At 41.5% G+C, this 23,064-nt stretch overlaps 1 protein-coding gene across 2 annotated transcripts in view; it reads left to right on the forward strand.

The window, feature by feature from the left end:
• Nucleotides 1-23,064, forward strand: part of kif3a (kinesin family member 3A) — a 91,446-nt gene that overhangs the window by 8,001 nt on the left and 60,381 nt on the right. For both annotated transcript variants that reach the window (XM_078551099.1, XM_078551100.1), the window contains exons 2-5: nucleotides 5,021-5,303; nucleotides 11,407-11,551; nucleotides 21,349-21,433; nucleotides 21,894-21,999. In XM_078551099.1, the coding sequence (XP_078407225.1) occupies nucleotides 5,021-5,303; nucleotides 11,407-11,551; nucleotides 21,349-21,433; nucleotides 21,894-21,999 (619 nt within the window). The remainder of the gene's footprint in view (nucleotides 1-5,020; nucleotides 5,304-11,406; nucleotides 11,552-21,348; nucleotides 21,434-21,893; nucleotides 22,000-23,064) is intronic.

Raw genomic sequence — 23,064 nt, forward strand, 5'->3', positions numbered from 1 at the left:
TTATGAGGGCATGTTAGCAGAGCTAGTGAAAGTGAACTGGCAATTTAGGTTAAGGGATAGGTCAATAGAGATGCTGTGGCAGATATTTAAGGGGATATTTCAGAATACACAGAATAGGTACATTCCAATGAGAGAGAAATTCTAAGGGGAGAACCCACCATCTGTGGTTAACTAAAGGTAAAGATAGTATCAAACTTAATGAAAAGGCATGTAATTGCTCAAAGATGGATGGCACACTAGAAGATTGAACATAATATTAAAATAAACAAAGAATGACTAAAAGATTAATGAGGAGGGAAGAATTAAATTACGAGAGAAGGCTATCTAGAAATATAAAGACATTAAGAGTTTCTGTTGATATTTTAAAAAGAAGAGGCTAACAAAGTGAGCATTGGTCCTATAGAAAGTAAGCCTGGGGAGTTAATTGAAAATAAGGAGATGGCAGATGAATTGAAGAGGTATTTTGCATCGGCCTTCACTATAGTGGATACAAGTAACATCCTAGAAATGGCTGTAAATCAGGAATTGGAAGGGAGGGAGGAACTCAAGAAAATTAAAATCACCAGGAAAGTGGTACTTGTCAACCTGCAGTTCCAGCAATTTGCTAAGTCCCCAGGCCCCGATGGATTTCATCCTAGGGTCTTAAAAGGAGTGGCTAGTGAGATAGTTGATGCGGTGGTTTTAAGTTTCAAAAATTCCCTAGATTCAGGGAAGGGTCCATTAGATTGGAAAATGGCAAATATAACTCCTTTATTCAAAAAGGGAAGGAGACAGAAAGCAGGGAACTATAGGCCAGTTAGCTTAACATCTGTCATAGAGAAAATGTTAGAAGCTGTTCTTAAAGACGTTATAACAGGACACTTCAATAAATTCAAGGTAATCAGGCAGAGTGAACATGGTTTTGTGAAAGGGAAAACATGTTCAACCAATTTATTAGTATTCGTTGAAGAAGTAACAGGTGCTGTGGAGTTAGGGGAACTGATGGATGTACTGAATTTCGATTTCCAGAAAGAATTTGATAAGGTGCCTCATCAAAGGTTATTGCGGAAAATAAAAGCTCATGGTGTCGAGGGTAACATATTGGCATGGATAGAAGATTGGCTAGCTAACAGGAAGCAGAGAGTAGACAGAAATGGATCTTTTTCTGGTTGGAAGGATGTGACGAATAGTGTGCCACAGGGATCAGTGCTGAGGCCTCAACTCTTTACAATTTATACAAATTACTTAGATGAAGGGACTGATGGTATGCTTGTTGAATTTGCTGATGCCACAAAGATAAGAAGGAAAGTAAGTTGTGAAGAATACATGAGGCAACAAAAGGATATCGATAGGTTAGGTGAGTAGGCAAAGACCTGGCAAATGGGATATCATGTGGGAAAATGTGAGATTATCCATTTTGGCAGGGCGAATAAAAAAGCAGAGCTCTGAGATGCAGAGGGACATTGGTGTACTGGTGCATAAATCGCAAAAGATTAGTATGCAGGTGCAGCAAGTAATTAGCAAAGCTAATAGAATGTTATTGTGAATACAAGAGTTGGGAGGTAAGGTAATGCCTCAGTTATACAGGGCATGGGTGAGACCACATCTGGAATACTGTGTACAGTATTGGTATCCTTATTTAAGGCAAGATGTACATGCATTCGAAGCAGTTCACAGAAGGTTTACTAGCTTAATACCTGGAACGGGCAGGTTATCTTATGAGGAAAGGCTGGGCAGATTAGGCTTGTATCCACTGGAGTTTAGAAAAGTAAGAAGCGACTTGATTGAAATGTATAAGATGCTGAAGGGACCTAACAGGGTGGCTATGGAGAGGATGTTTCCTCTTGTGGGAGAATCTAGAACTAGAAGTCACTTTAAAAATAACAGGTCGCCCATTTAAGACAGTTGAAACATTTTTCTCTCAGGGTTGGGAGATTTTGGAATTCTCTTCCTCAAAAGGTGGTTGAGATCAGTCATTGAATATCTTTAAGGCCGAAGTAGATAGATTCTTGATGAGCAAGGTGGTGAAAGGTTATTGGGGGTAGGCATGAAGTGAAGTTAAAATGAGATCGGCCATGATATTGAATGGTGGAGCAGGCTTGAGGGGCCAAGAGGCTTACTCCTCCTCATTCATCTGCTCGTATGTATGTTCACATGAGAGTCATTGCCTGGCACTTGTGTGGCATGTATGTTACTTGCCACTTATCAGCCCAAACCTGAATATTGTCAAGATCTTGCTACATATAGGTAGTGAAAATGAATATTGACGATGAAAAGCAAACCTAACTACCGATTTTCTTATGGCTAAAACCTAATATCCCTAGTTTTTGCTAAATTTAGTGGAAAAAGTAGATGTCAATAAGTAATGGAATTTTACTACTCTGTATTCACATTAGCAAATCTTTTATTCAAATTAGAAAAAACAGCAATTTCAACCTTATTAAATGAGCGTTTATAATGCAGAGTTATTGTCCAATTAAAGCGATTTGCTCTTGGGATCAGTGCATATCCTGTTGTATAAATGCAGTTATAGCTGATCTGATTCCAGAGGAAGTCACATGTGAATCCAGTGTGGTGAGAAACTTAGTTTACAAAGCCAGAGGGTTAAATGGTTAATTTGGACTGTTTTATAAAATTTATCTGATAATTTAAATGTTTAGAGAGGGCAATTTCTCCATGCCTTCCCATGCATTTAAATTTTTTACAATATCTGGGTGTATCAATAGCTCTCTCCTGGACAGGCCTGAAGTTCCATCTATGCAAAAGCCAAGAAATGTAATCATGGTTCTGCCTGCTTGAAATCTGAACAATGGCTGCTAGTAGCTGTAGTGTAAATGACCTTTGGTGTGTCGTAAAAAATTAGCCAATATCATTAAGTTAATGTCAGGTTAGTCTTTGGAATTGTATATCCCTCCGGTTGTGGATGCTCCATTGTTGAGTATGTTTAAGACCAATATAGACAGATTTTTGGTCTCAGGAAATCCAGGCATATGGGGAACAGAAGGGAAAGTGGAGTTGAAGCAGAAGATCAGCCGTGCTCATACTGAATAGCGAAGGAAACTTGAGGGGCTGTATAGCCTGATTCTATTTCTTATCAAAAATAAAAATACCTGGAAAAACTCAGCAGGTCTGACAGCATCTGCGGAGAGGAACGCAGTTAATGTTTCGAGTCCGTATGACTCTTCAACAGAACTAAGGAAAAATAGAAGAGAGGTAAAATATAAGCTGGTTTAAGTGTGGGTGGGGGGGATGGTGGGACAAGTAGAGCTGGATAGAGGGCCAGTGATAGGTGGAGATTACCAAAAGATGTCATAGACAAAAGGACAAAGAGGTGTTGACGGTGGTGATATTAGCTAAGAAATGTGCTAATAGGTGACATTAAGGGTAGAAAGCAGGATGACACCAGCTTTGCTAGCACCTTGATGCCACACTTGGTCAAATGCAGCCTTTATGTCAATGGCAGTCATTCTCACTTCACACCTTGAATTCAGCCCTTTTCTTCCATATTTGGACAAAGCTCCTGACCTCATTACAGCCTGAGTGGCCCTGGTGGAGCCCAAACTGAGCGTCAGTGAGCAGGATTTTTCTGATTAACTGCCGCTTGATAGCACTGTCGATGATCCCTTCTATTACTTTGATGATCGAGAGTAGATTGGTGAGGTGGTAATTAGTTGGGTTGGACTTGACCTGCTTTTTGCGGACAGGACATACCCAGGCAATTTTCCACATTGCCAAGTAGATGCCAGTGTTGTATCTGTACTGGAACAGTTTGACTAAGGGCGCAGCTAGTTCTGGAGCATGAGTCTTCAGTACTATTGCTGGAATGTTGTCAGGGCCCATAGTCTTTGCAGTATCCAGTGCCTTCACCCATTTCTTGATATCATGTGGAGTGAATCAAATTGGCTGAAGGCTGGCATTTGTGATGCTGAAGACCTCAGGAAGAGGCCGAGCTGGTTCATCTACTCAGCACTTCTGGCTGAAGATTGTAGCAAATGCTTCAGCCTTATCTTTTGCACTGATGTGTTGGGCTCCCCCCATCAGTGAGGATGGGGATATCTGTAGAGCCTCCTCTTCCAGTGAGTTGTTTAATTGTCCACAACCATTCACGACTGGATGTGGCAGGACTGCAGAGCTTAGATCTGATCCATTGGTCGTCGGATCTAATCTAAATAAATGCCTCAGTTTAGATTCTCAACAAAAAAAAAAGCACCTCATTTTAGATTGATATAGATTTATCTCTGCTAAGCACAGCCCTCAGGGCATGAGAATACTGTGTCAGTAGTTCAATGTAAACCTAATCCCAAGTGCCTCCGTTGAGGCCTGCCTTTGATCTGCTTCTGTCTCCAGGCAGTAACAAGAATTGTGCCAAAATCCCTTTGGGTATAAGGTTTAATTTATATTTACCACTTCAATATGATGCAGATGTTTTGGGCGTTGAAGAATGTGGAAATCTCTAAAGATAATTTATATTTCAGTGTTTGGCTTTATAGCCAGGTCTGTCCAGATACCAGTGTAGAAAAAGTGCAAGCATATTATACATTTCAGAATTAAGCGTGCAACATCGACTAGAAAGTATCCATAATGAATTGACAATAGACCTTCCATTCAATTGCCTGACCAGAATGCCTTGCATGTAACAATGTATTTTATATGCACTAATCCATATGTAATTAATTTTAACGGAATAACTAAAATTGGCTTCCATACTCCTGGGCTATTGAAGAACTGTTTCATTCATGATAACTGACTTGATATTTACTAGAGACAGTAGAGGAAAGGATAGGATTCAGTTGTGATACCTTCGATAATCAATAATCCACTAATGTTGTTAAATGGTCACTTGGGGTGGACTGCAAGTATCCATGCAACTGTAATGTGCATGAGCCAGTGCCTTCAGAAGAGGAGAGAAAATTTAAGGATGGATAAGAGAAGGTTTTGTTCAAGGTTGTTTCACTTAAAGTTGACTTTAGCAGAAAGGGAAAATGTTGTAACATTTTCCTATGTTATTGGTGATCAGCCATTCTTGTTGCTTTACCCACAGAGTAATAAATTGGAGAAGATTGACCGTGTCGAGGCCAGTGATAATGTGAAGGTTGTGGTACGCTGCCGGCCAATGAATGAAAAGGAAAGAAATATGGGACACCGACAAGTGGTGAATGTGGATGAGATACGAGGAACAATCACTGTCTACAAGACAGATGCTGCCAATGAGCCACCAAAAACATTTACTTTTGATACAGTCTTCGGCCCAGAGAGCAAGCAAGTAGATGTGTACAATCTCACTGCAAGACCCATTGTTGATTCGGTTCTGGAAGGATACAATGGTAACTCGTAGATTTATAACTGCTTTCGGCTACTTATTTTATTTAAATTATTTTAATGTAAAGTTCCTATCATTGTTTTAGAGTCAGGATTTCAAAACCAGGAGGTTATGCAGACTCCTATATCCAGTTTGTGAGAGTCCAGTAACGCATACAAGGAAAATTATTTCACAGATTAATCTAGTTCATTATAAAATATTTATTTTCCTCAATCTGTTATTAAAAGAAAATAATGCAACTATCACTTAACCATAACCTTTATTCATTCTCTTCATTGGAGACCTGCCATCTTGAATCCAGTGAATTCCAAATAAGCATATAATAAATGCATCCCTCTGCTCATTGCTTCCAGTGTGGGGTGCTGTGGTCGGGGTGGATCATAGCTTCTAGTTGGTGTTGGTTGATGATCGTTGTTGGTTGAGCTGAGCTGTTACAAGCATTAGGTTGGTGGAGGAGGGAATTCCCTTAATTGAATCCAAGGAGGGCCGATTGCCTGGAAAAATACACTTTCTGAAGAATAAGGCTTTATTTAGGTGTATCCTTATCCTTATTTTCATAAATAATTTATGTTAATAACTACTTAACTATTGGGTATATTGTACATGGCTACAAATGTGTTTTTTTCAAGTCGAAGCTAATGAATTGACCAGAAATTGTGGGCCTAAACTTCTGGGGAGAGGCATTCAGAGTCAGATTGCCACTCTGCTCCTAGCTTCCTACCTGGAAATCCAGGTGATCCTTCCTCTCCCGACCTTCCGATGCAGGCTGAGGCCTTTTGTTGAGTGTTGCACAGTCGAACATAAGGAGGCCACACCCCTTTTTTATGGCACTAGCTGCCGTAAAGCAAGTACGTTTAAAGGTCCAGCCATTTTCAAGCCAGGGAGAAGGTAGGTTTGTATGGTCAGTGGGTAGGATTGGTTGGAGGGTGCGAGGGGGGCAGTGCTGGTTGGGGAGGGGTTTGGGTAGAAGTCAATGGGGGGGTGGGGTTGGGTGTTTGGAGTTGGAAGGCGTTCGGTTGGTCGCTGGGGGGTTGTAGTTGAGGTTGGGTGTGTTGTCGGCGGGGTGAGTGATCCTTTGCAGGGGGTAGGGACATCCTGTCTTTGGGGCACCCCCCAGATACAATGCCCTGGAGCTCAGATGTTATGGGCCATTGTTTCTGTTCTATGCAAAATAGAAAGTGGGTGAAGGGAAATAAATGATTTGACCTGGATAATTGATCATTACCTTTCTCTTTCAGTACTGTTCTTTTTCAGCACTTTTTGATTTTTAATTTGGATTTTAAGCAGTTTCATTTTTTTTTCCTGAGTGACCTTGATTGAACTACGATCATATTTGCATGTTGCAACTTGAAGGGCATTAGGTGTTATTCATGGTGGTTATTTTCACTGAGAATTGAACCACTTAAGCTTAATTAGTCTTAATTCACAAAATGAGATATTGCATTTTTCTTTTGTTTGTGTCAAATTAGCGACCTGCTTTCGCAGATGATTAAAAGTAGGCATGCTACTTTTGTCAATAATTATTAACAAAATTTGCTTTTCTAATTCAACAGACTTGGTTTTTAAATGGGTTCATCTGTATTAAAAGGTTTAACTGTCATCTTCCCTAAAATTCCTAAACAATAATTTTTTGTCTTTTCAGTAACATACTAAAAATAAGGAGGGAGAAGATTAAATATGAGGGTAAACTAGCCAGTAATGTAAAAGAAGATTGCAAGAGTTTTTTTAGATATATAAAGGGTAAGAGAGAGGCAAAAGTGGAATTTGGGCCGCTGGAGAAGTAGTAGTGGGGAACAAAGAAATGGCGGAGGAACTGAATAGGTACTTTGCGTCAGTCTTCACGGTGGAAGACACGAGTAACATCCCCAAAGTTCAAGAGAGTCGGGGGGCAGAGGTGAGTATGGTGGCCATTACCAAGGAGAAGGTGCTAGGAAAACTGAAAGGTCTGAAGGTGGATAAATCACCTGGGCCAGATGGATTGCACCCCAGAGTTCTGAAGGAGATAGCTGAAGAGATAGTGGAGGCGTTAGTGGTGATCTTTCAGGAATCACTGGAGTCATGGAGGGTCCCAGAGGACTGGAAAATCGTGAATGTAACCCCCTCTGTTTAAGAAGGGAGTGAGGCAAAAGACGGGAAATTACAGGCCGATTAGCCTGACCTCGGTCGTTGGTAAGATTTTAGAGTCCATTATTAAGGATGAGATTTCAGAATACTTGGAAGTGCATGGTAAAATAGGGCAAAGTCAGCATGGTTTCATCAAGGGGAGGTCATGCCTGACAAATCTGTTAGAATTCTTTGAGGAGGTAACGAGTAGGTTAGACAAAGGAGAGCCAATGGATGATATCTACTTGGACTTCCAGAAGGCCTTTGACAAGGTGCCGCACAGGAGGCTGCTCAGTAAGTTAAGAGCCCAAGGTGTTAGAGGCAAGGTACTAGCATGGATAGAAGATTGGCTGTCTGGCAGGAGGTAGAGAGTGGGGCTAAGGGGGTCCTTCTAAGGATGGCGGCCGGTGACTAGTGGAGTTCCGCAGGGGTCAGTGTTGGGACCACTACTTTTCACTTTATACATTAATGATCTAGATGAAGGAACTGAGGGCATCCTGGCTAAGTTTGCAGATGACACAAAGATAAGTGGAGGGACAGGTAGTATTGAGGAGGCGGGGAGGCTGCAGAAGGATTTGGACAGGTTAGGAGAATGGGCAAAGAAGTGGCAGATGGAATACAACGTGGGAAAGTGTGAGGTCATGCACTTTGGTAGGAAGAATAGAGGCATAGACTATTTTCTAACTGGGGAGAGAATTCAGAAATCTGGAGTGCAAAGGGACTTGGGAGTCCTAGTCCAGGATTCTCTTAAGGTTAACTTGCAGGTTGAGTCGGTAGTTAGGAAGGCAAATGCAATATTGGCCTTTATTTCGAGAGGACTAGAATATAAAAGCAGGGATGTGCTGCTGAGGCTTTATAAGGCTCTGGTCAGACCACATGTAGAATATTGTGAGCAATTTTGGGCCCCATATCTCAGGAAGGATGTGCTGGCCCTGAAGAGAGTCCCGAGGAGGTCCACGTGAACGATCCCAGGAATGAAAGGCTTAACATATGAGGAATGTTTGAGGACTCTGGGTCTATACTCGATGGAGTTTAGAAGGATGAGGGGGGGATCTGATTGAAACTTACAGAATACTGAAAGGCCTGGATAGAATGGACGTGGGGAAGATGTTTCCATTAGTAGGAGAGACTAGGACCCGAGGGCACAGCCTCAGAGTAAAGGGAAGACCTTTTAGAACAGAGATGAGGAGAAACTTCTTTAGCCAGAGAGTGGTGAATCTATGGAATTCATTGCCACAGAAGGCTGTGAAGGCCAGGTCATTGAGTGTATTTAAGACCGAGATAGATAGGTTCTTGATTGGTAAGGGGATCAAAGGTTACGGGGAGAAAGCGGGGGAATGGGGTTGAGAAACTTATCAGCCATGATTGAATGGCAGAGCAGACTTGATGGGCCGAATGGCCTAATTTCTGCTCCTATGTCTTGTGGTCTAAACCCAGGTTGAGGTGCTTTTTCAAATCAGTTTTCAGTACTGTTGGTTTCATTTGGTAACAGGACTTCTGATAGTTGCCCTAGTATAGATCTGTGCCAAAGTTTTCAGCACTAGAACTGCTTGATGCTTAAGGATCCAGTTTGATTATTTGGCTAGACCTGGTATTAGCATTACTGATATCAGAATGTAGTATTACAGTGATGTTTATGCCATCTCAAACCTCACACAAATATTTAACAGATTCTAACAATGTCCATTGTGAATACCTTTTGCTTGATCCCTAATTTGTCCTTTTCAAGATACTGGCTTTTGTTAAACATGCCAGGGAGCATCGTACAAACCTTCACTTAATTTGTATTTACAAGAGAAGCTGAATGCTGAATTCATTTCCATGACGTGCTGGGAAATAAATAGAATATTCTTTCTATTTTTGACATTCACAAGCTGGGTAATATATTGCCCCCATCATGGTGATGTAAACCTTCCAATATGCCTATTTCTGTATTGGACTGTTTTCATTTATTCTCCAAACTGGTCACCCTGGTCTTTTAAAGTGAGGTGGTTGAACTAGTGCCAGGGTTACTTACTGACTGTTAGGATGGTTCCCTCCTGGGGATTCTAGTATACCAGAAATTAAAGACTTTCCTCCTCAATAATTAGCAGGGGGAAAGTGGAGACAATTCATCCTGTTATCATGAATTTAAGTGCATAACCCAGGAGTGAAGTAAAAGAAAGACTTACATTCCTGTTGCACATTTCCTGATCTCAGGATGTCCCAAAGCGCTTTACAGCCAATGAAATATTTTTGAAGAGCAGTTACTTGTAAGATAGAAAATTCAGAAGTCAGTTTGCACGCAGCAAGCTCTCTCAAACAGCAATGTGATTATAACCAGATTTTTTTTTTGGCGCTGTTGATTGAGCGATAAGTAATGGCCAGGATATCGGAATGAGTCCTCTGCTGTTCTTTGAAGTAGTGCCATGGGATCTTTTGTGCTCACATGGGAGAGCAGATAGGGCCTCATTTAATGTTTGATTTGAAAGGCAGAATCTGACTGTAGTAGTTCAATACTGAATTGGAATGAAGTCTCCTATAGAACCACATTATAGACTAGGCCTGTGTTGTGGATACATGATATGTGTATGTGGAGTGGACAAGGACCAAAGGGTCAGAAGTGAAAGGCAGCTATTTTGTCCTTGTGCACTAACCAGTCCCAGCCTCCACCCTCAGTAAACTTCAGCTGAAGCTGTGTTGCCGATCAGGTCCGACTCACTCCTGCCCTTGCTGAACTACATTGGCTCCCAGTTCCCCAATGCCTCAATATTAAACAAAAACTGGAAATACACAACAGGTTCAGCAGCATCAGCGGAGAGAGAAATAGAGTTAACATTCTGATGTTCTGATGAAAGGTAATTGACCTGAAATATTAACTCCGTTTCCCTCTCCACAAATGCTGCTGATTCTGATTATTTCTAGTATTTTCTGTTTTTGTTTCAATTCCCAGCATCAGCAGTGTTTTGCTTTTACCTCATAGTTAGTTTTCTCCCTAAATCTCTCCGCCTTTCTATCTCCTTCTCATCCTTTTAAGTGCAACCTTTATGACCGTCTTGACCAAGCTTTCGGTTGGTCCTCTCTGTATCTCCCTCCTCTCCGCATACATTTTTGTTTGATTCCAACCTCTGTGCAATACCTTGAGTGTTTTTTCTACCTTAAAGATGCCATAACAGCGAGTTATTGTTACATAGAATTTACCACACTGAAACCAGCCAAGCTGCTGTCTATAAAAGCAAAAAACTGCGGATGCTGGAAATCCAAAACAAAAACAGAAACAGAAATACCTGGAAAAACTCAGCGGGTCTGGCAGCATCGGCGGAGGAGAGCACAGTTGACGTTTCGAGTCCTCATGACCCTTCGTTCATTCTGTTGAAGGGTCATGAGGACTCGAAACATCAACGGTGCTCTCCTCCGCCAATGCTGCCAGACCTGCTGAGTTTTTCCAGGTCTTTCTGTTTTTGTTGAAGCTGCTGTCTATATTTTGTGTGAGCCTCTCCTCGCTCAGGAGCTTCATCTCGCCCTATCAACTTATTCTTCTATCCTTTATTCTCCATATACTAGTTTCCCCTTAAATGCACCTGTTGTTCATGTCAACCACTTCATGTGATAGTTAGCTCTACACTTCCACCACTCTAAGTAAAAATATTTCTCCCAAATTCCTTATTGGATTAATTAATGGCTTGTCTTTATTTATGTCTTTAGTATTTAAGTTGCCACTAGTAGAAACACCTTCTCTATGCCTCCCTTATCAAACCCCGTCATACTTTTGAAAACCTCTATCAGGTCACATCTCAATCCTCACTTTTTCTTGAGAAAGGAGCCCCAGCTATTTTAATGGATTAGCCATCTAAATCTTAGATTGCTGAAGCAATAGAGAATTTCCAAAAGTGAATTCAGAATATTTATCCCTCACACTGTCATTCACAAAATTTTTCACTTGTAAAATTTTTAACATTATTGTTAAGTCTCATTCTGTTATATTTCAGCTACAAATCACAAAATACCTTTTTCCGTTTCCTCAGGTACTGTTTTTGCTTATGGACAAACAGGCACTGGTAAAACATTTACCATGGAAGGAGTGCGGGCTGTGCCTGAACTTAGGGGCATTATTCCCAATTCATTTGCTCACATATTTGGCCACATCGCAAAGTCTGAGGGTGACACCAGGTAAAGTTCCAACGTTAAATGTGTCTTTGGTCTGCAAAAGCATTATAGTAAAAATAAATGCTTATTTGTTCAAAAACTAATTCTAGATATTTTTGTAATTCACATTACAGACTCATTTAAAAAGTTTCTGCATTTGAAGCGTTAAACAATACTAAATTGTACTCTTGCTCTTGAAGGGGTTGGAGTATGTGTTCAATCCTTGGTTGAGTAATCTCATTTTAGCGATGGAGCCTGGCTTCTTATCAGTTCAGTGATGTTATACAGTCCCAGCCCTGTAAATCCATATTTTTAGTTTTATGGAGCCAAGTAAAACCATTGATTGGCACAGTCAGAATTTTTCACTTCAAACCGTATTCTATATGGTGAGGACCATGAATTAGTGAGGATGAAATTTATTACAAAGACTTCTCATTTGTAATAAGTACCTAATCCCATGTTTACTGATAAAGCATTAGTTCAGACTTTAGATACTGCAAATTTATTCGTAACTAATGGCCAATAACTTGGCATTCAACATGCAACTTTTTGGCCGAGAGTGGTGCAAAGAAAATTAACAAAACCGGGGATCAGATTATATGAATAATTAAATATTGATTAAATTGGGATTTTTTGTTTATTTTTCTTCATTCATGGGATGTGGGCATTGCTGGCTAGGCCAGAATTTATTGCCTATCCCAGCTGCCCTTGAGAAGGTGGTGGTGAGCTGCCTTCTTGAATTGCTGCAGTCTGTGTGATGTAGGTACACCCACAGTGCTGTTAGGAAGGAAGTTCCAGGATTATGACCCAGCGACCGTGAAGTTCCAAGTCAGGATGGTGAGTGGCTTGGAGGAGAACTTCCAGGTGGTGGCGTTCCCATGTGTCTACTGCCCTTGACCTTTAGATGGTAGCGGTTGTGGGTTTGGACGGTGCTATCTATGGAATTTTAGTGAATTTCTGCAGTGCATCTTGTAGATTGTACACACTGCTGCTACTGTACGTCGGCGGTGGAGGGAGTGAATGTTTCTGATGGGGTGCCAATCAAGTGCGCTGCTTTGTTTTGGATGGTTTTGAGCTTCTTGAGTGTTAGATTTGGCAACTCATCCTGGCAAGTGGAGAGTATTCTATCACACTCCTGAGTTGTGCCTTGTAGATGGTGGACAGGCTTTCGGGAGTCAGGAGGTGAGCTACTCACCACAGGATTCTGAGCCTCTGACCTGCTCTTATAGCTACAGTCTTTATATATGGCTAGTCCAGTTCAGTTTCTGGCCAATGGTAATCCCCATTTAGTGGGGGAAATCAGCAATGGTAATTCCATTGAATACCAAGGGTTGGTGGTTAGATTCCCTCTTGTTGGAGATGGCCATTGGCACTTGTGTGGTGCGAAGGTTACTTGCCACTTGTCAGCCCAAGCCTGGATATTGCCTAGCTCTTGCTACATTTGGACAGGGACTGCTTCAGTATTTGAGAAGTTGCAAGTGGTGCTGAATGTTGTGCAATCGTCAGCAAATATCCCACTTCTGACCTTATGGTGGAAGGAAGGTCATTGATGAAGCAGCTGAAGAAGGTTGGCTCAAGGACACTACACTGAGGAACTCCTGCAGTGATGTCCTGGAACTGAGATGATTGACCTCCAATAACCACAATCATCTCCCTTTGTGCTAGATATGACTCCAACCAGTAGAGAGTTTTCCCCCTAATAACCATTGACTCCAGTTTTGTTAGGGCTCCTTGATGCCACACTTGGTCAAATACGACCTTGATGTCAAGGGCAGTCACTCTCACCTCACCTTTGGAGTTCAGCTCTTTTGTCCATGTTTGAACCAAGGTTGTATTGAGGCCAGGAGCTGAGCGACCCTGACAGAACCCAAACTCAGCATCAGTGAGCAGGCTATTGCTAAGCAAGCACCGTTTTATTTCACTGTTGATGACCCCTTCCATCATTTTACTGATGATTGAGAGTAGACTGATGGGGCAGTAATTGACCGAGTTGGAATTGTCCTGCTTTTTGTGTACAGGACATACCTGGGCAACCTTTCACATTGCCAAGTAGATGCCAGAGTTGTAGCTGTACTGGAACAGCTTGGCTAGGGGCACAGCAAGTCCTGGAGCACAAATCTTTAGTACTATTGCCAGAATATTGCCAGGGCCCATAGCCTTTGCACTATCCAGTGCCTTCAGCTGTTTCTTGATATCATGTGGAATGAATCTACTTGGCTGAAAACTGGAATCTCAAATGCTGGTGTTATGATACAGCAGTTGGTAAATGCTGAGCTGTTCAAATCCCAGAGGGAAACTTGAAACAACTAATTTTCAATTTATATGTTTCGAGATGCGGGCTTTGAATTCAGTAATAAGACCGAGTCTAAAGAGGTTTTTGTAAAACTAAATTAAACATTTATTAATAAAAGAAAAGATTGTAAGCACATATGTATGTCTACAAATTACTACTATAATAACTTCTAAATCCCCTAATTAATTTAACTCCCAGTTACACTTTTGTTAAGGCAACAGTAAGACACACAGATTTCAAAAGACCCAGGCAAAGTAAAGGATACCCTGAACAATCGGATTCAATATGAGTTCTCTTAACTTCAGTCCCTGGAGGTAGCAGTTTGGTACATACAGGCTGCAGGCTTTTTCACATTTGTTGGATCTTAAACTGCCTCTCTTACAAACAGCATTTGCTCCTTTATGCATATTTTCCCCTTTGAATGCAAATATCCATTGTTTCACTGTCTATGGACTTTACCCTCCTGATAATAAAAAGCTCTCATAGCACTAAGTTTTACCATAGAACCATAGAAAAGCTACAGCACAAAAAGGAGGCCATTTGGCCCATCTTTTCCATGCCAGCCTGAGGACACCCAGGTGCACTTTCTAATCCCACCTCCCTGCAGCCCATAGCCCTGCAGCTTACAGCACTTAAGGTGCAGATCCAGGCACTTTTTAAAAGAGTTTATAGTTTCTGCCTCTACCATCAACTTGGGCAGCGAATTCCAGACACCCACTACCCTCTGCGTAAAAAAGTTCTTCCTTATGTCCCCCCTACACTTCTGCCACTTATCTTGAATCTATGTCCCCTGGTTCTAGAATTCTCCACCAAGGGAAACAATTTTATCCTGTCCGCTCTCTCTACTCCCCTCATAATTTTGTACCAGTAATCTTTGGGAAAAATAAATAAACACGCTATTTCTTAAGACTTTTATGCTGGCTAGATATACATTAGACCCCCATTTTTGAATTCAAGCCACACTAGTTTGTTTAGAAATACAAATGTTCCCTTGATACCTATGTTTCTAAACTTCCCCATGTTTACCTAATTAACATTTCAAACCTAACTTCTCTTACATCAAAGCACCGAGACCACCTGGCTCTAAGACAATTAAGTTTCACATTCTCTCTCTCACGCTCTTGCTCGCTCTCTCTCTCTCTCTCACACTCACACTCTCTCTCTCACACACACACACACACACACACACATCCCATTATTATGCTTTTTGCAATAAATTCCAATAACATTATGGAAATTATTATATCTTCCTGACACTGGGGACCCCTGGAAGAGACCGAGGTGAGTCATGCACTTGACATTTCTGGCTGAAGATTCTTGCAAATGCTTCAACCTTTCCATTTGCACTGATGTGCTGGGCTCCCTCAAAATTGAGAATGGGGATATTTGTGGAGCCTCCTCTTCCAGTTGTTTAATTGTCCACCACCATTCATGACTGGATGTGGCAGGACTGCAGAGCTTACCAGTGGCTGTAGAATCACTTAGCTCTGTCTATCATTTGCTGCTTATGTTGTTTGACATGCAAGCAGTCCTGTGCATTAGCTTCACCAGGTTGATACCTCATTTTTAGGTAAGCCTGATGCTGCTCCTGGTATGCCCCTCCTGCACTTTGAACCAGGGCTGACCCCCTGGGTTAGTGGTAATGGTAAAGGGATATGCCAAGCCATGAAGTTACAGATTGTGGTTGAATACCATTCTGCTGCTGATGGTCCAAAGCACCTCATGGTTGCGCAGCCTTTAGTTGCTAGGTCTGTTCCAAATCTATCCTATTTAGCTCAGTGGTAGTGCCACACAACACAACGGAAGGTATCCTCATTGTGAAAACAGGACTTCGTCTCTGCAAGGACTATGCGGTGGTCACTCCTACCGATACTGTCGTGGATGCACCTGCGGCAGGCAGGCTGGTGAGGATGAGGTCAAGCATGTTTTTCCCTCTTGTTGGTTCCCTCACCACCTGCCGCAGACCCAGCCTAGAAGCTATGTCCTTTAGAACTCAGCCAGCTCAGTGTGTAGTGGTACTTCCGAGCCACGCTTGGTGATGGACAATGAAGTCCCCCACCCAGAGTATACTCTGCGCCTCTGTTACCCTCAGTGCCTTCTCCAAGTGGTGTTAAACTTGGAGGAGTACTGATTTATCAGCTGCGGATGGTGCGGTATGTGGTAATCAGCAAGAAGTTTCCTTACCCATGTTTGACCTGATGCCATGAGACGTCATGGGGTTGGAATCAATGCTGAAGTCTCCCAGGACAACTCCCTCCCAACTGTATACCACTGTGCTGCCACCTCTGCTGAGTCTGTCTTTCCAGTTAGACAGGACATAACCAGAGATGGTGATAGTGGTGTCTGGGACAGTACCTGTAAGGTACAATTCCGTTAGTATGACTATGTCAGACTGTTGCTTGACTAGTCTGTGAGACAGCTCTCCAAATTTTGGCACAAGCTCCCAGATGTTAGTTAGGAGGACTTTGCAGGGCCGATAGTGCTGAGTTTGCTGTTGATGTACTTTATGTACAGATATATTCTTTTAAAATATTTTAGCACTTTTTAGTGATTGTGCCAATCGTGGTATTTATCTTACAGTCTAACTGTCTTTTGCACAGCATGTAATGAAAGGATAAAAGCAAAAAACTGCGGATGCTGGAAATCCAAAACAAAAACAAAAATACCTGGAAAAACTCAGCAGGTCTGACAGCATCTGCAGAGGGGAACAAGTTAACGTTTCGAGTCCGTATGACTCTTCAAGAGAGCTAAGGAAAAATAGAAAAGAGGTGAAATATAAGGTGGGGGGTGGGACAGGTAGAGCTGGATAGAGGGCCAGTGATAGGTGGAGATAGACAAAAGGACAAAGAGGTGTTGAAGCTGGTGATATTATCTAAGGAATGTGATAATAAAGGTACAGATAGCCCTAGTGGGGGTGGGGTGGGGGGAAGGGATCGAAATAGGCTAAAAGGCAAAGATAAAACAATGGATGGAAATACTTTTAAAAATAATGGAAATAGGTGGGAAAAGAAAAATCTATATAAATTATTGGAAAAAAGGGGGATTGGAAAAGGGAGTGGGGATGGAGGAGAGAGTTCATTATCTAAAATTGTTGAACTCAATATTCAGTCCAGAAGGCTGTAAAGTGCCTAGTCGGAAGATGAGGTGCTGTTCCTCCAGTTTGTGTTGAGCTTCACTGGAACAATGCAGCAGGCCAAGGACGGACATGTGGGCATGAAAGCAGGATGGAGTGTTGAAATGGCAATCGACAGGGAGGTCTGGGTCATGCTTGCGGACAGACCGATGGTGTTCCGCAAAGCGGTCACCCAGTCTGCGTTTGGTCTCTCCAGTGTAGAGGAAGCCGCACTGGCAACAGCGAATGCAGTAGACTAAATTGAGGGAAGTGCCAGTGAAATGCTGCTTCACTTGAAAGGAGTGTTTGGGTCCTTGGACGGTGAGGAGGGGGGAAGTAAGGGGGCAGGTGTTGCACCTTCTGCGGTTGCATGGGAAGGTGCCGCGGGAGGGGGTTGAAGTGTAGGGGGTGATGGAGGAGTGGACCAGGGTGTCCCGGAGGGAACGATCTCTGCTGAATGCTGCCAGGGGTGATGAGGGGAAGATGTGTTTGTTGGTGGCATCATGCTGGAGTTGGCGGAAATGGTGGAGGATGATTCTTTGAATGTGGAGGCTGGTGGGGTGATAAGTGAGGACAAGGGGGTCCCTATCATGGTTCTGGGAGGGAGAGGAAGGTGTGAGGGCGGATGCGCGAGAGATGGGCCAGACATGAAAGGAGTTATTTTCTTCAAGTTCTTGTTAATGTAACTCCGATAGTGACAATAACCATTGCAGCAAAAGCATACCCTGGCAAAATCCAATGTCTGTTTTAGGATGCACCTATGACATTAGTGCTTTGAATAGATAGCCTTCTCCATGTCACCAAAAACCATTTACTTCTACCAAATAACCAAAAGATTTTATTGCAGGTGAGGTTTAATGAATTAAAAACTTAGAATATATTGCAAATTAATCATTTAAATATTCAGTTTGAAATGATGAAGCCTGATAATGGCCTGGTAAGGTTACATCTTTCAACTCTGGCCTGAGAACAGTTTCCAAGCAATGGTGCAGAGAGGGGCCAGAAGATTGATTCTAAATTTTAGAGGACTGAGTCACAATGAATGAACAGAGTTATGAACTATAAAGAGGAAAATGAGAGCTGATTGATAAAATTGTATAACTGGAATGGAGTAGGTTAATCCAAAGCACTACTTCAAGTTCAACCATAGCTGCATGCAATGGGGATAAACATGTAAGCTGATCAAAGGCATGTTCAGGACTGATATCAGTATACAATTCTTCTCTCAGATTAATTTGAATCTGGAGTGTCTTCTGTGTTGGGAAATGGAACCAAAAACTCTGGAATCATTCAGGTAGCAATTAGGTGATAGATGCACTAAGTTTTTATGGAAGAATTAGCTAGTTAGAACAGATAGCCTCTCTTATCTTTTCCTCTGATCATGTTACTCCAGGATGTTGATTCCAAGCTAAAACCACACAATATTCTTTTGTTATGTACACTAATAGGAATGTTTTCTTTTAATTTTAACTCTATTTTCTTGCCTAATTTCTTTTCTCCCATCTCTCTTGAAGAAGTTGACTCCTTTTTATTTGCAGAGAAACTATGGTGAATGGCCATCACAGAGGTGTAAAGGAGCTGAGATAAATTAAGAAGTAGTGATCACAGAATAGTTAAGCACAGAAGGAGACCATTTGACCCATTGTGTCTGCACTGCCTGTCTAAAAGAGCAGTTTACTTAGGGAGAAGGTGAAGGAGTGGCACCATTGCCCTGCACACTCCCCCTTTTCAGATAATAATTCAGTTCCCTCTTAAGTGCCTCGATTGAACCTTCCTCCACCACACTCAGGCAGCACGTACGTACCACTTGCTGCATGAAAATTTTTTTTCTCATATGTCCATTGGCTCTTTAGCCAATTGCTTCTTGCACCAATGGGAGCAGTATTTTCCCAATCTACCCCACCCAGACACTTCATGATTTTGTGTACCTCTGTCAAATCTCTTCTCGACCTTCTCTTCTATCTACATAACTGAAGTTCCTCATCCCAGAACCATTTTCGTGAATCTTTCTGCATTCTCTCTAATTCCGACACATCTTTCCTTAAGTGTCTCACTCAGAACTGGGCACAGTACTCCAGTTGAGGCTGAACCAGTGTTCTATACAAGTTAGCAATAACCTCCTTGCTTTTGGGCATTATGCTCCAGTTAATAAAGCCTAATATGTTGTATGCTTTAACTGCGTTCTCAACCTGTTCTGTTACCTTCACTGACTTATGCACATATACACCGAGGTCCCTCTGACCCTGTACCCGTTTTAGAATTATAAACTTTATTTTACATTGTGTCTCCATGCCCTTCCTACCAAAATGAATCACTTCACACTTCTCGGCATTAAATTTCATCTACTACTTGTCAACCCATTCCACCAACATATATATGTTCTTTTGAAGTTCTAAACTATCCTCCTCACTATTCACAATGCAAATTTCGTGTCATCCCCAAATTTTGAAATTGTGCCCTGTACACCGAGTTGTAGGTGATTAATATGTATCTGGAAGAACGAGGGTTCTTACACCAACCCTTGGGGAACTCCACTACAGACCCTCCGCCATTTTCACCTAGAAATTCAAACGATAACTCAGGACAAAATTAACAGCCACTTGGGGTGGGGGTAAGGAAAGCAAGAATGGACTTGTTAAAGGCAAATCGTGTTTAACTAACTTGGAGTTTTTTGATGAGGTAACAGAGAGGGTTGATAAGGGAAATGCTGTTGAAGAGGTGTACATGGACTTCGAAAAGGTATTTGATGAGGTGCTCCACAACACACTGATGAGCAAATTTATAACTTACAGAACAAAAAGGAATGGTAGCCACATGGATACGAAACTGGCCAAGTTAATGGATGTTTTTCGGACTGAAAAACGGACAAGGTTCTTCGTACCCTTGGATACACCTCTTCCGTTCCTAGTACCTTAGCAACTTTAAGTACTGACAGCCTAACCAATACCACCACCTTATCAATTTTAAACCCTTCAAGTGTCTCACGTACCTCCTCTTTCACCATGACCTGGGCAGCATCTTCTTTGGTGAAGACAGATGCAAAGTATTCATTTAGTGCCTCCCCTTTCTCCATGCGTAAATCTCCTTTTTGCTCCCTAATCAGCCCCACATGTCCTCTTCCCACCCTTTTACAATTTATATGCCTATCGAAGACTTTTGGATTCCATTTTATGTTACCTACTGGTCTCTTTTCTTACTCTCTCTTTGCTTTTCTTTGATTTTTTCACTTCCTCTTTGATTAGGTGACTTAAGTTTAGGTTGTAAGTATCTGCAGATTATGGAAGAAAGGGGAGATTGAGGAAATAGGAAGTTTACAGATTTGAATTTCTAGGGGAAAATGATTTACAGTGGAGTCTAGAATGGAGGAAAACTTAAAAGAATATTATTTTTGGAATTTAGAATAGAATTAAAGTTCAGCGGAGTCCTTATCACAGTCGTGGTGATAGATCGAGAAAGACACATCAGTTTCGTGTGAGCAAGTGCCCATCAATGATTAACCTTTTTGCTTGTATTGGAGTGATATAAACAAACTTGGCAGATCTATGAATAGTATTGAAATAGTTGATAACTTCAGGTTTGCAGACTTGGGTTGTTTAGGGCAACTCATATTTGGCAAGAAAGTGGAAACCAAGCTCCTTGGAACCAGAATTATTAGTGGAAGACATCTGGTACTTGTGTCATATGACTATAGAAATTTACAGTGCAGAAAGAGGCTATTCATCTTGGTATCTATGCTGGCTTTTGTTAAAGCACTTTGAAACCTAAGTTCACTGTCCAGCTATGTCGTCATACTCGTGTTGTTCTCTGTTTCAAATGCTTGCTGTTCCCTTTAAAGGTTACAATGGGTTACAACTCGACTACAGCCTGTGATGAAGAATCCTATCCTTTAACAACTGTCCATAATAAAATTCCTCTTCTCTCCTCACTGTGACCATTTTAATTTGATGACCTCTTGTCAATGACTCATATCTGTGATTCATATAACAAACTTGAAGAAAGAAAATATTGCATTTTTCCAAATGCAGCCATTGAGTTATTGATTTTATATGTAGTGTGAGGTAATGCTTCTACTGCATGACTAGTTTGACAAAAAAAAAGCATGAAGAAAATAGACTCGTTAAACATGTTTAATAAGCAAGACTTTAACTCCACGTTGCTGATTAATTAGGAGATCTATGAGGGTAAATTTATCTCTTCCATGCTCCCAGTGAAGAGCCATACTTGAAATGTGCAAGTTAGAGAATTCTTTATTATTATTATTATTATTATTATTATTATGATGTAATCTTATCTCTAATCCATGCTCTCTTTGAGTGTGGCTCCCTGCTGGCAGTTTAAAATTATTGAATTTAACCTCAGAAGTATGAATACGCTTTTTCCCCCTCCCACCCTCACCTCACCGTTTAACTTTTTAAGGTTCCTTGTGCGAGTATCCTATCTGGAGATTTATAATGAGGAGGTTCGTGATCTTCTTGGAAAGGATCAGAGTCAGAGGCTGGAGGTAAGAAATTCAGCCCTTGTACAACCAATTAATGAGAAATAAAGGAAAATATCCCTGAACTGATAATTTTATTTGTTTCCCACATGAGAGTAGAGATTACAGGCTTTAGGATGCAATGATGGCTTTCACCAGATATGAAGGGCTATTTCAAATGTTTAGTTTCTTCTACTAGAGAATTCCACAGAGGAGCTTTTGATAATACTAATTTAACTTAATTTATATTTTAATGAATTCCTCTCTGACTTAATTGTACAGTTGACTTATGAGGGTAATTTTCAAGCTCAGTGCCAGGTGATAACCTGGCAATGCCACTTGATCTTTATCCACTCCTCCAGGTTACTTTCTGGACAGTAACATTGAAAATTACTCCTGTTATTTCGGTTCACATGGTGATGAGACACATGTAGGAATGTCTCATTTCCATGCCTTTCATTTCTAATTTTTGTGTTTCATTGAGCAGGTCAAGGAGCGGCCTGATGTTGGAGTGTACATTAAAGATCTCTCTGGTTATGTGGTAAACAATGCAGATGACATGGATCGTATTATGACTTTGGGGAATAAAAACCGTAAGTTTAAAAAAGAATTGATATGCAATGTATGAAAGTCACAATGGCATCCAATGTGATTAACCATTTTAATCTGCCCTTTCTCGAGCTGCCTGCAGCTTTGAAACAGTTGACCACACCACCCTAATCCAACATCTCTCCTTTGTTGTACAACTGGAAGGGTCTACTGTTGCTTGGTTCCATCCTTGTTTATCCAGTCATAGGTGAAGAATCACCTGCAATGGATTCTCTTCCTGCTCCTTATCGATACCTCTTGTGTCCTCGAGGCCTCCTGTGATTTCTGATATGTACACTGCTTCCAGGTGATGTCATCCGAAAACAGAGCATCAGATTTCACACGTAGTCTGATGACACTGCCAGTTCTGGCTCACCACCATCCACTGTCTCAAACCTGTCATGTTGCTTGTCTGACATCCGGACGTGGATGATCAGAAATTTCCTCCAGCTAATTATTGGTAAGACCAAAGCCATTGTCTTCAATCCCTGCTGAAAACTCCATGTGAAATCATCCAAAACCCTGCTGCCTGTATCCTAAGTCATATCAAGTTCTATTCAAAACAAAAACAAAAATACCTGGAAAAACTCAGGTCTGACAGCATCTACAAAGAGGGATACAGTTGACGTTTTGAGTCCGTATGACCCTTCATCAGAACTAAGATATACAGAAATGAGATGAAATATAAGCAGGTAGAGGGGGGTGGGACAGATAGCGCTCAATAGGGGGCCAGTGATAGGTGGAGGACAAGAAGAGACTGCCAAAGATGTCATAGACAAAAGGACAAAGGAGTATTGATGGTGGTGATATTATCTAAAGGACGTGCTAATGGGGACGTTAAGGGTAGCAAACAGGACAAGCTAGTGGCAGATGGCCCTAGTGGGGGTGGGATAGGGGGGAAGGGATCGAAATGGGCTAAAAGGTGGAGATGAAACAATAGATCAAAATTAATTTAAAAATAGGTGGGAAAGAAAAAAATATTTGTAAAAAAAATTATAAATTATTGGAAAAAGGGGGTCGGGATGGAGGAGAGAGTTCATGACCTGAAATTGTTGAACTCAATATTAAGT

Source organism: Cetorhinus maximus, chromosome 10, assembly GCF_964194155.1.
Source record: "Cetorhinus maximus chromosome 10, sCetMax3.hap1.1, whole genome shotgun sequence".
Lineage (NCBI taxonomy): Eukaryota > Metazoa > Chordata > Chondrichthyes > Lamniformes > Cetorhinidae > Cetorhinus > Cetorhinus maximus.